Here is a 12,451-nt window from a genome sequence, read left to right as displayed (position 1 = left end):
AATAAGGTCTCAATTCTTAACATTAGGAAATGCATTAATTAACGTGAACTAACAATGAAAAATATATTTTTACAGCATGTTAATTCTTCCATGATAGTATGAACTAACAAAGAACAATTTTTTTAAAGCATTTATTAATCTTTTTAATGTTAGAAAAATAGTCATGTTCAAAAGATAAACTTTAAAATGTAATAATATATTAACACATTTTGGAATTAATATTGATCAACATTAAATGGTATATAATTATTAATGTTTATATATATATAATGATAGCTACAGACACCAAACTCGGTACATAAATTGTTCTTATTAATCCGGACAACTTTCTAATTTACAGTCATTAGCTACGACCAACAGGAAATCGGCTATATTTATTTTAATGTGGGTTTTGTTTTTAAACAGGCTGTAAACAAATTCATACTCCTCCAAACAGAAACACGTAAATCACACCAAACATTTTTTCTTATGATGCCAAAATACTGAAGATGCTAAATTGCGGACGGATTTAGGATATCTTGAACGATGATTTAATGGCAATTTATTAAAGTTACAGTAAAAAAGAGAAAACTTTTCTTTTCTTTTTTTCCTTTTAAGAGCAGCTTCCAAACACTTCATAAAAAATTACATACTCAGAACAATACAGTCTGAGGATATGTGATTAATTTCATGAATTTACAATACACTATGCGGAGGAGAAAATTTAAAAACTATCAGAGTTCTCCTGTCTCTGTGCTTCTGATGTTTGCGGTAGGTGACTGGGTGGGTGACTGACTGTGTGAGTTCAGTGAGTGTGGAGGGGGAGAGAGAGAGGGAGAGAGAGAGAGGGTCTGTTTAAACATCTCAATAAAATCCTTAAAAAATGCTTATAAAGCATTAAAGGTTTTGATAACACTTTATAATTAAGTCTCATTTGTTAACAGTAGGGAATGCATTAATTAACATGAACTAACAATGAAATATATATTTTACAGTTTGTTAATTCTTCATTGATAGTATGAACTTACAATGAACTAACAATGAACAAAATATTTTTTATATTAGAAAAATAGTCATGTTCAAAAGATAAAACTTTAAAATTTAATAATATATTAACACATTTTGGAATTGATTTTGATCAACATTAAATGGTATATATTTATTAATGATGTAAATTAACAACAGTTAAATAATGTTGTTTTTTAACATTGGTTAATTCACAAATAACATTAAATATTAACAATATATTTTTTACTTTATTAATTTGTGTTAGAAAAAATTATTCATGTTAGTTAATGGAAAAATAAATCATTAAAAAATGCTTATAAATCATTAAAAGCTTTGGTAACTATAATAATTTCTCATTTGTAAGCATTAGTAAATGCATTAACTAACATCAACTACCAATGAAAAATAAATTTTCACAGAATTTAAAGTTTTATATGTTGTTCTGTGTGTGTGTGTGTTTCACAGAGTTGATGGTTTGGATTAACCCTTTAATTGCCGTATCCCTTAAAACCAAACTGCCAGAGGGTTACTGTGATGCTTGTGCTCGCTGGGCACCGTTTTATCGATGCCACCGGGGTGGCGTATGCTGACGGCTTGGGCCCATCATCGCTGCTCGCAGCTATATTTTTTTTTTTTTTATTTTTTTTTATTTTTTTTTATTTCAATCATCCGGGCACTTTTGGGGGCCTTAACGTGCCCGAAAACTCTCGAAAATTGGCACGCACATTGGAACCTGCGGCCATTAGGACGCCGCTGAGGCTGGGACCCGGGCGTGGCACAGGGGCTCTACGGCGCCCCCTGGAAAATTGTCAGAAAACTTGATGTATAGCTCACACATACTTGCACGTATTCATATGAAACTCGGTACACATATAGAACTCATTGAGCTGAACAACTTTCACGCAGCATGTCTTAGGCTCCGCCCAACAGGAAGTCGGCTATTCAGGGCTGTTTAAAAAGCGCATGCTCTGGAATTTGATATACTCCTCTGAGGATTTCCATACGATTGCCACCAAACTCGGTGAACATGATCTCAGGACATTGGGGACGCTAAATTGCGAAGATATTTTTGATATGTCGAACGGTTTGCCCGTGGCGAGGCGATGAAGTTATGGCGAAAAATGAGACCCAGGAAATGCCTAATAACGTCCACATACATTGTATGATGTAGATCAAACTTCAGTGATTTGTTCTTTGTATGATGCCGATCGGATAGATGTGACTATTATGACTGAAAGTTATAGCGCCACCAACTGGCTGCAGGAAGTGTGTCGTTTTCAAAATGCTTTGAATTCAGCATCTTATTTTTACTCGATTTGCTTCAAACTTCACCAGAATAATGTCAAAACACGGCCGATGTAAAACTGTGAAGGGAAGATTGATATCTAAAATTATGTTGCCATGGCAACGTGTCAAAGTTGAAAATTCGTTTCTGGTGATTTTGAGGCAGATAACATGTTTAGAATGTCATGAAACTCAACACACATATGAGTATTAATGATAGTTAGACACTGGAAAAAGCTCATATACGGGCGTGGAAGAGGCACTCTATAGCGCCACCTTTTGTCAAAAATGAGGGGGTTAGTTTTAGCTACAGACCCCAAACTCGGTACATAAATTGTTCTAATTAATCCGGACAACTTTCTAATTTACAGTCATTAGCTACGACCAACAGGAAGTCGGCTATATTTATTTTAATGTGGGTTTTTTTTAAAAACGGGCTGTAAACAAATTAATACTCCTCCAAGCAGAAACACGGAAATCACACCAAACATTTTTTATCATGATGCCAAAATACTGAAGATGCTAAATTGCGGACGGATTTAGGATATCTTGAACGATGATTTAATGGAAATTTATTAAAGTTACAGTAAACAAGAAAAAACATTTTTTTTTTTATCTTTTAAGAGCAGCTTCCAAACACTTCATAAAAAATTACATACACAGAACAATACAGTCTGAGGTTATGGGATTAATTTCATGAATTTACAATACACTATGCAGAGGAGAAAATTTAAAAACTATCAGAGCTGCTTTTGAGTGAGAGCTCCCTGCCAGCCTGCCTCTGAGTGAGAGCTCCCTGTCACTGCTGCTGAGTGAGGGGTGGGGGTGGGCTGTGAGTGACTGTGTGAGTGACTGTGTGGATTGAGTGTGGATTGAGCCAGTGGGTGAGAGAGAGAAAGAGAGAGAGGGTCTGTTTTTTAAAATCTTAAAAAAATGCTTATAAATCATTAAAGATTTTGATAACACTTTATAATAAGGTCTCATTTCTTAACATTAGGAAATGCATTAATTAACGTGAACTAACAATGAAAAATATATTTTTACAGCATGTTAATTCTTCCATGATAGTATGAAATAACAAAGAGCAATTTTTTTTAAAGCATTTATTAATCTTTTTAATGTTAGAAAAATAGTCATGTTCAAAAGATAAACTTTAAAATTTAATAATATATTAACACATTTTGGAATTAATATTGATCAACATTAAATGGTATATAATTATTAATTTGTATATATATATATATATATATATATATATATATATATGATAGCTACAGACACCAAACTCGGTATATAAATTGTTCTTATTAATCCGGACAACTTTCTAATTTACAGTCATTAGCTACGACCAACAGGAAGTCGGCTATATTTATTTTAATGTGTGTTTTTTTTTTTTAAACGGGCTGTAAACAAATTCATACTCCTCCAATCAGAAACACGGAAATCACAGCAAACATTTTTTGTCATGATGCCAAAATACTGATGATGCTAAATTGCGGACGGATTTAGGATATCTTGAACGATGATTTAATGGAAATTTATTAAAGTTACAGTAAAAAAGAACACTTTTTTTTTTTTATCTTTTAAGAGCAGCTTCCAAACACTTCATAAAAAATTACATACACAGAACAAGACAGTCTGAGGATATGTGATTATTTCATGAATTTACAATACACTATGGCGAAAAGAAAATTTTCAAACTTATCAGAGTTCTCCTGTCTCTGTGCTTCTAATGTGTGCGGTAGGTGACTGGGTGGGTGACTGACTGTGTGAGTTTAGTGAGTGTGGAGGGGGAGGGGGAGAGAAAGAGAGAGAGAGAGAGGGTCTGTTTAAACTTCTCAATAAAATCCTTAAAAAATGCTTATAAAGCATTAAAGGTTTTGATAACACTTTATAATAAGGTCTCATTTCTTAACATTAGGAAATGCATTAATTAACGTGAACTAACAATGAAAAATATATTTTTACAGCATGTTAATTCTTCCAGGATAGTATGAACTAACAAAGAACAATTTTTTTTTAAAGCATTTATTAATCTTTTTAATGTTAGAAAAATAGTCATGTTCAAAAGATAAACTTTAAAATTTAATAATATATTAACACATTTTGGAATTAATATTGAACAACATTAAATGGTATATAATTATTAATGTTTATATATATATATATATAATGATAGCTACAGACACCAAACTCGGTACATAAATTGTTCTTATTAATCCGGACAACTTTCTAATTTACAGTCATTAGCTACGACCAACAGGAAGTCGGCTATATTTATTTTAATGTGGGTTTTTTTTAAACAGGCTGTAAACAAATTCATACTCCTTCAAGCAGAAACACAGAAATCACACCAAACATTTTTTCTCATGATGCCAAAATACTGAAGATGCTAAATTGTGGACGGATTTAGGATATCTTGAACGATGATTTAATGGCAATTTATTAAAGTTACAGAAAAAAGAGAACTTTTTTTTTTTTATCTTTTAAGAGCAGCTTCCAAACACTTCATAAAAAATTACATACACAGAACAATACAGTCTGAGGATATGTGATTAATTTCATGAATTTACAATACACTATGGAGAGGAGAAAATTTAAAAACTATCAGAGATCTCCTGTCACTGCTTCTAATGTGTGCGGTGGGTGACTGGGTGGGTGACTGACTGTGTGAGTTCAGTGAGTGTGGAGGGGGAGAGAGAGAGAGAGAGAGAGAGAGAGAGAGAGAGAGGGTCTGTTTAAACTTCTCAATAAAATCCTTAAAAAATGCTTATAAAGCATTAAAGGTTTTGATAACACTTTATAATTAAGTCTCATTTGTTAACAGTAGGGAATGCATTAATTAACATGAACTAACAATGAAAAATATATATTTTACAGCATGTTAATTCTTCATTGATAGTATGAACTTACAACGAACTAACAATGAACAAAATATTTTTAATATTAGAAAAATAGTCATGTTCAAAAGATAAAACTTTAAAATGTAATAATATATTAACACATTTTGGAATTGATTTTGATCAACATTAAATGGTATATATTTATTAATGATGTAAATTAACAACAGTTAAATAATGTTGTTTTTAACATTGGTTAATTCACAAATAACATTAAATATTAACAATATATGTTTTACTTTATTCATTTGTGTTAGAATAAATTATTCATGTTAGTTAATGGAAAAATAAATCATTAAAAAATGCTTATAAATCATTAAAACCTTTGGTAACTATAATAATTTCTCATTTGTTAGCATTAGTAAATGCATTAACTTACATCAACTACCAATGAAAAATATATTTTCACAGAATTTAAAGTTTTATATGTTGTTCTGTGTGTGTGTGTTTCACAGAGTTGATGGTTTGGATTAACCCTTTAATTGCCGTATCCCTTAAAACCAAACTGCCAGAGGGTTACTGTAATGTGTGTGCTCGCTGGGCACCGTTTTATCGATGCCACCGGGGTGGCGTATGCTGACGGCTTGGGCCCGTCATCGCTGCTCGCAGCTATATTTAATATTTTCTTCATGCATTGTGTTAAAGCTCTCTGTGGGACTGTAAATAGAGTTGTCTGCGTTTGCCACAAGCTCTAAATACCTCTGGCTTAGAAGGCCTCAGTGGATATAGCTGGTGTTAACATAATAATTGCACAGGTGGTGAACGGCATGCTTTGCTTTTGTTAGAGAGCAGGACAGATTATCACGTGAATGATCACACATTATAGTGAAAGATTAAGGAACTGGGCTTCTGTAGAAGCTCATGTTAAGATTTATGCCCTGCCGACACTAAAACATTTTTGTTCCTTTTCTTTGACTGCATTTCACCTTGTAATCACAGCTTCCAAGAAAATACCACCAGTTATTATTACCACTGTAAATCATAAATTAAAATCTTTTTTCTAGCTGTTAAATTTTTGACACATTACATTTTATTTTAGTAAGCACAAGGAGAAAAGTACTATAACATAACATTCGATGGCAAAAAGTACCAAAAATGACTATACATGGACATGGTGTTCTTTAAAGTACCTTGGAGTAGCATGTTAATGAAATGGTGCATCATGAGTATCTTCATTGCGCCATAGTACTGCTACAGAACTTTTCACTACAGGTATATATAACAGCCACAATATGATATTTTTGTGGAAACTATACCATGGTATTTTTGAAAAATGCATTTTTATTCAAAAAGAAAAAACTAAATAAATGAATTAATGGTAGTTTATTTTTTTTCCTGGAAATCAAAGGCACACTAGAGCTAATGTAGCAGAAAAGACGTTGGTAGGTCAGGGCGAACAGCTGGTATGATCAGTATAGTGTAGAAGCCAGGAGAGGTTAACAGGTGTAAATGCTCACTGGTGTTTTTTTTAAACCATCAGCTGTAGTCAGACGTTTTCCAAGTAGCTACCAAGAGTTCTTGGCTCCAGTAGCAATGCGTGCTGAGTTCTCATGCATTAGGAGGTAATTGTTCAATTGCATAACATGCATGTATGTTAATAATGTTAATAGTGTCTGTTTGTTTGTTTGCATTTATTATTACAAATGATAGAGTGGATCTTACAATAGCAGGGTCACATTTCACCAAATCATTGTAAGATAAAAGAAACTATCTTGCATAAAGCAAATGACACTATTTTTGGTTTTTCTTTGCAAGGTAACATGACAATTAAGCAAATTCTTCTTCTAATTCTTATTACACATAAATGTTAAAAATGAAACCATCACTGTAATGATTTATTATTTAAATTATAAAGTAGTACTTGAATGTATACTTCATAGCAATATTTGCTGTAATCAGTTTTATTAATACTGATTCATCATCATGAATTGATAATTCTTATTATTATTTATGCAAATTATAATTTCGTTTTTTTCTTACAATGTTGGACTTAAATATGACTAATTTTACTCTTTTAAGAAAAGCTATGCTCTTTCTTAAAGATATTCATCCATTAGTATCCATTTAGAATGCACTTTTTAAGATCCATGATTTAGTTTGGGGTCTCTGTACACACTCAGTACCTGCAGCGGGTTCGGCTGGTGGGGCTTCAGCAGGAGGTGCCTCCACCGGGGCTGCTTCAGCCGGGGCTGCCTCCGCTGGAGCGACTTCCGCGGGGGCAGGTTCGGCGGGGGCTGGTTCAGCGGGGGCGGGCTCAGGTGCGGGAGCGGGAGCGGGCTCGGGCGCTGGTTCGGGTGCGGGTGCCGGGGCCGGTTCCTCCTTCTTGGCGGCCTTAGCCGACTTCTTAATCGGGGCTGGTTTTGCCGGCATGCTTGTCCGCTTTTGGGATCCCTCTGACCTTGTAAGTCCTTCGGCTCAGTCTGAAGATGGGTCACCCCAGATTTATAGCCTAAGGCATGTGGCTACTCAACTCCTCCCCTCGAGAGTTTCAAGTGACTAGTGAGGGAGCACAGCAGAGCCCTAAGCATAGCTGTATGTACTCACAGTCGAGTTTCACTGCCGATAAGAAGTGCGAGTACTGAGGGTGGGGGAGGGGCATTTAATCGATTTGAAATGCCAGAAAATAAAAGGTAAACTGCATTTTAAGGCTTTAGAAAGGACAAGATGTAGCCTAAGGTGAGTCCCAAACTGGGTACTTGTGCACTATTCTATGACGTTTCGTAGTATAAATAGTGTTAGTAGTGTGTTCACACTGAAAATTCCAAAAAGAAAAAGTGCACAGTTGTAGATTAGATGTTTTTGTCGCTAAGTATTGGGCCCAGGAATTGGTGAGGTGGTAACCATAGCAACAACTACTCCAAAATTGTATTTATTATTGCAAAAAGATACAGCGAATCTCACATTTGATCAAAACCATACAATAAAAATACTATAGGTGCATCCCAAATTGCATACTTATAACATTCATAGTACAAATAGGCTAGTGTGAGTATTCACACTAATATTAGAATTCACACTAAAAATTCCAAAAAGAAAAAGTGCACTTTAAATACCTGGATGATGCACTCAAATAACCGAATACGGTAGGTTACAAATAATAAAAATGATATTTTGCAGAAAATGAAGTACATACTAAACTGATTTAATTCCACAAATTACATAAACTTTTATGTTTAAGGTAAGGAGCAAAAGTAGTTTAAAAGTAAAAACTAAAAATTTTTACTCTGCATACTGTGAAAACATAAGACATGACAAAGAACACAGTTAACGAATGTTGTGGTTTTATTATGACAGATGGACAACGTCTTGGTGGTCATATTACGAACATCCGAAGCATGCCAGTTTTCATGTACTGGGCCATTCCTTCAGTAACAAAAGCACAAGTCTTCCTTACAAACCACATTTCTTAATGACATTGTTTTTTTCTTAAATGATTGTTGTTGCAAATGCAGGGCCACGCTATGTACAATGTTTACGTTTATAACGTTCTGTACAAAATGGAACTGAAGTCGTACAAACAATAATTTGGGGGAACATTACAATATAAAGAAACTAAAATCATTCCTTTTATACGACCCCAAATTAGATAGAAGACATCCGTAGTTCTGCTTCACACTAGGTGACATGCGTTTACAACATTTAGAAACCCATAGCACATTGTAATTTACATCTTCTACCATCATATTACCGTTTATGTAATAGTACTGGACTTTTGAATCAATATCAAGCATTGCATGAAGTGAAGGGACTATTCAGCAACTTCTCACCATCTGTAATATTATCTTTATATTTTTCATTGGTCCTCTTTGAAATACTTTACATAAAACCACACCACCTGATATTAAAGATCCGTAGGTTCGCATTCACCAGTTGCCCAAACTTGACCCAAAGTCTTTATCAAAGGGAGTTCCTGACTCTGTTTAACACGCATGACAAATTATTGCAACAATATAGTCCACATAAAAAGGTGCATTAAAGAGTGAAAACAGCAACGGAATTATGAGCGACAGACAGTGAAATCAATGTAAAAATCCAGTTTTATCAGTCACCATCCATGTGCTGTCATTACCATTCCAGGACAGACAAAGTAGACAGTAAAAAGTTGCTGAATTGTCGCATTAAATGGGACTTTGCACAAAACAGCACAGCTATCACACGGTCACAGGCACAATAACATGATGCAGACAGTGTTCAGCGGCTTTAGTCACACTAATAAACGTCTTTTTAAAACAAAGAATAGCTGCTGACAATGAAATCGGAATGAGATTTATTCCCTCAATGATTAGCTTTATTCGCTTATCCAGATTTAATATCAGTGGTAATTCACTGACATGCTGCGGTTATGAAATGTAATATTTTGTTGCAGTAGCATTTCTTGATATAAAATGAAACTGCAAATGGCCAGCTAGGATCTTCAGCAGGTAAGCAACAAAAGCCATTGACACACTGTCTCATGTCTGGAATGTAATCAAATATAAAAGTCACATATTAGACTTGAAGCAGCAGCAGCGCAACTGAAGGAGGCTAAAATAACAAGATCGTTTTGCCATCTTGAACATTACGAGTCTCTCTCTATTTGGTTAATAAACCCTCATTTTTTGGAGAAGGAACTACGAAAATCATATTTACACTGTAGAGTAATGATAATGCAGTACAGATGAATAGAAAGGAATGAAATGATTTGAGTTAGATTTGAACTTTAATAGCCCAGATCTTACCTACATGCATGTTTGTACACTAGTTTCAGGTACAGAGATGGGAAATTACTGGTCCACCACTGCTTTCTGTGAGCGAATCCTCTTCTGTGTGAGCGTTGAGGACGTATGGATGTAGTGTACACTACTCTCGTTAGTGCGCAACATATTAATTGATATTAATCGTAAGCTTCAGAGAAATGCTGTGCGGTTTGATATGTTCTTATAGTACTATTAAAAAGAAGGCTGATTTACTCTGACAGAGTGATTTCATGGTGGGTTTTTAGTGCGATGTTTAAACTACGTCTAAAGAAACTTAATGCTTACAGCTCCAAAACTACGACTAAAAGGATTGTATAAATAAAACGATCACTTGGTTGTACATAAAGATGCCCTTAAATGCCACAGGACTAAGGCTATTGGATGTCAAGTGCCATTTCATGTTTTCCAATAGTGATAGAGAATAGCACCAAATAATCAAAGATAATATTCGTCTTCCATCCGTGTGCACTTTACTGGGGTACGTCTCTAGTACTTCAAATAAAAGGCTCATACTGAATAAAGCACTGAGTATTTGGTTTTCTACATTTGCACCATTTGCTACAAAGAGAGCAGTAACTGAGAAAGTAGCTGTATTGAATCTAATTAGAGGCCTGAGATAACCAAACCCCTGAGCTGAGATCAGTGTCAAAGCCAAGTAAAACGTCTCTACAGTATCATTACAGTAAATCAAAGTGCACAAAAACGGTCCGTCTCTCCAAATGCAAATGATCTTATGTGTTACTGAGGTGCTTTTGTGTGCTGTGGGAACTTTCGAGGGAACCCAAGCATCAGTTTTGAGCATGCATTAACATGGAATGAAATTCAAAGACTACAAGTTTATTAATACATTTCGGTTTTAAGGTTGAAATATCATTCATCTGTTTTCTACAAACCACAATTTGATTAGCAATTCAGTAAATTCCTCTCACTTTTATTTTAAATCCAATCCGACATCCTGTTCGTTTCCAATTTCATTTCATGAAAGTTCATTTCTGAACTTTGCTTAACTCTGCTCCCTAGAGAGTGAGGAGGGAACACGATAGCACGCTTAGAATCTGTTGTAAGGCATTCACTGTGTTAGAAAGAGGAAGAAGGTGTAATGCAGTCTGCATAAGTGTTTCTGGGGTTAAACTAGCTTATGCTGTGGCCATATTCATACGTGAAAGAAAGAAGCGTACAAAAAGCAGCATAGGCTAAAGTGGCCTGTAAAGTGTTTCATTATTAAGTGAGACACATACTATTTCCCAATATCTAAGTCACGCGCGCACACTAGCGATTTTAGCACCTGTATCGTTGAGTTGTTAATACGGGCAGCAGTGGAACAGTAAAGGTTCCCGTAAAGAGAATTACATATGTACTAAAGCGTCCATAAACGGAAATATGCAGACAGAAGTGCTATAAAATGATCATTTTCATCATTTTTGTTATGAGAAAGAGTTACGTTTCATGACCAAATATTGTTTTTGCAAGCCCTTACATAAAAGTACTATGGTAAAAACTAAAATTTACCATGGATGAACCGGCTGTGGTGGTATTACCATGGTTTGGTCACTAACATGATAATACCATGTTATTTACTCAGTATACCACGGTATAGGGATAGTTTTATGGATCACCACCAATATTCAAACTATTTTGCAAAGGTTTAAATAAATGAACGTATAGAGAAAAGTGTAGATTTAGGTGGTGTAATGGGTCACCATTTCTTCCTGAAGTTCTTCTACCATTTTAACCATGATTTTTGCCATCACTAGTTCATTTTAAAGGTCCTGAGGTGCAACACATCCATTTTTACCACTACAAATACTCTGTGTACTTTTACGATTCATAGGAGCTCATTATTATGCATGCTGCATGCATAACTTTAAAAGAGCAAAATGCTGTTTAAAATGGTCGTATAGCATGTCATACTGCAGAACAAGTCAACTAACCATATGAGAAAGTACCACGGTATTACCATCTGATAGCATCACTGAACCACAGTACCGCTACAGTACTTTTCTGTAAGGGACATTGGATTGAAATGAAAAATGTGGGATGGATAATATAATAAACGAGTGGGTGAAATGCACTAACAGCATTTATAGTAACAGTACAGTGTCATCTGCAGGTGGGGCAGCTGTTGGGAGTTTGGACCTCGACATGGGCGGCAGGAGAGATGGAGGAGATGTTCAGAGAGGAGGGAGTTTTGGATCTGTTTCTTTCTCTGGTGACTCGATGTAATTGGCAGCCTCTTGTAGTTTTAACAGCATAGCCATCTGGGAAAAGAGCAGAGATTACAGGAACGAGAAAATAATGAGATATTTCTCGTGTGCGCTGATATGGGGGAAGCCATTAAATATATATTTAGTACTTACTCGTTTTAATGAATGTTTATCCACTAAAGAATGAACTGAGGTTTGAATTGTGCATATATTAAAGTTAATTATACCGTATAACTCAAGTATTTTTTGGCTGGGAAAAAAAGTATAAAATTTAGATTTCCAATGTCACTAATAAAGTCTATAAAATAGTCAAGAATGAATTGCTTCATATTACGTATAG

General features: G+C 34.8%; 2 protein-coding genes across 3 annotated transcripts in view; both read right to left on the bottom strand.

Annotated features, from left to right (window-relative positions):
• The window catches only part of mybphb (myosin binding protein Hb), a 29,636-nt gene extending 21,199 nt beyond the window's left edge, over positions 1 to 8,437 (bottom strand). For both annotated transcript variants that reach the window (XM_079376865.1, XM_079376866.1), the window contains exon 1: positions 7,295 to 8,437. In XM_079376865.1, the coding sequence (XP_079232991.1) occupies positions 7,295 to 7,541 (247 nt within the window). In that variant the 5' untranslated portion in view covers positions 7,542 to 8,437. The remainder of the gene's footprint in view (positions 1 to 7,294) is intronic.
• LOC306844609 (neuron navigator 1-like) overlaps positions 8,431 to 12,451 on the bottom strand; it is a 66,651-nt gene continuing 62,630 nt past the window's right edge. The window contains exon 30 of the mRNA XM_079376867.1: positions 8,431 to 12,165. Within this exon, the coding sequence (XP_079232993.1) occupies positions 12,079 to 12,165 (87 nt within the window). The 3' untranslated portion in view covers positions 8,431 to 12,078. The remainder of the gene's footprint in view (positions 12,166 to 12,451) is intronic.

This window comes from Barbus barbus (genome assembly GCF_936440315.1).
Source record: "Barbus barbus genome assembly, chromosome: 25".
In the NCBI taxonomy this organism is placed as follows: domain Eukaryota; kingdom Metazoa; phylum Chordata; class Actinopteri; order Cypriniformes; family Cyprinidae; genus Barbus; species Barbus barbus.
This window is presented reverse-complemented; position numbering and strand designations above follow the sequence as displayed.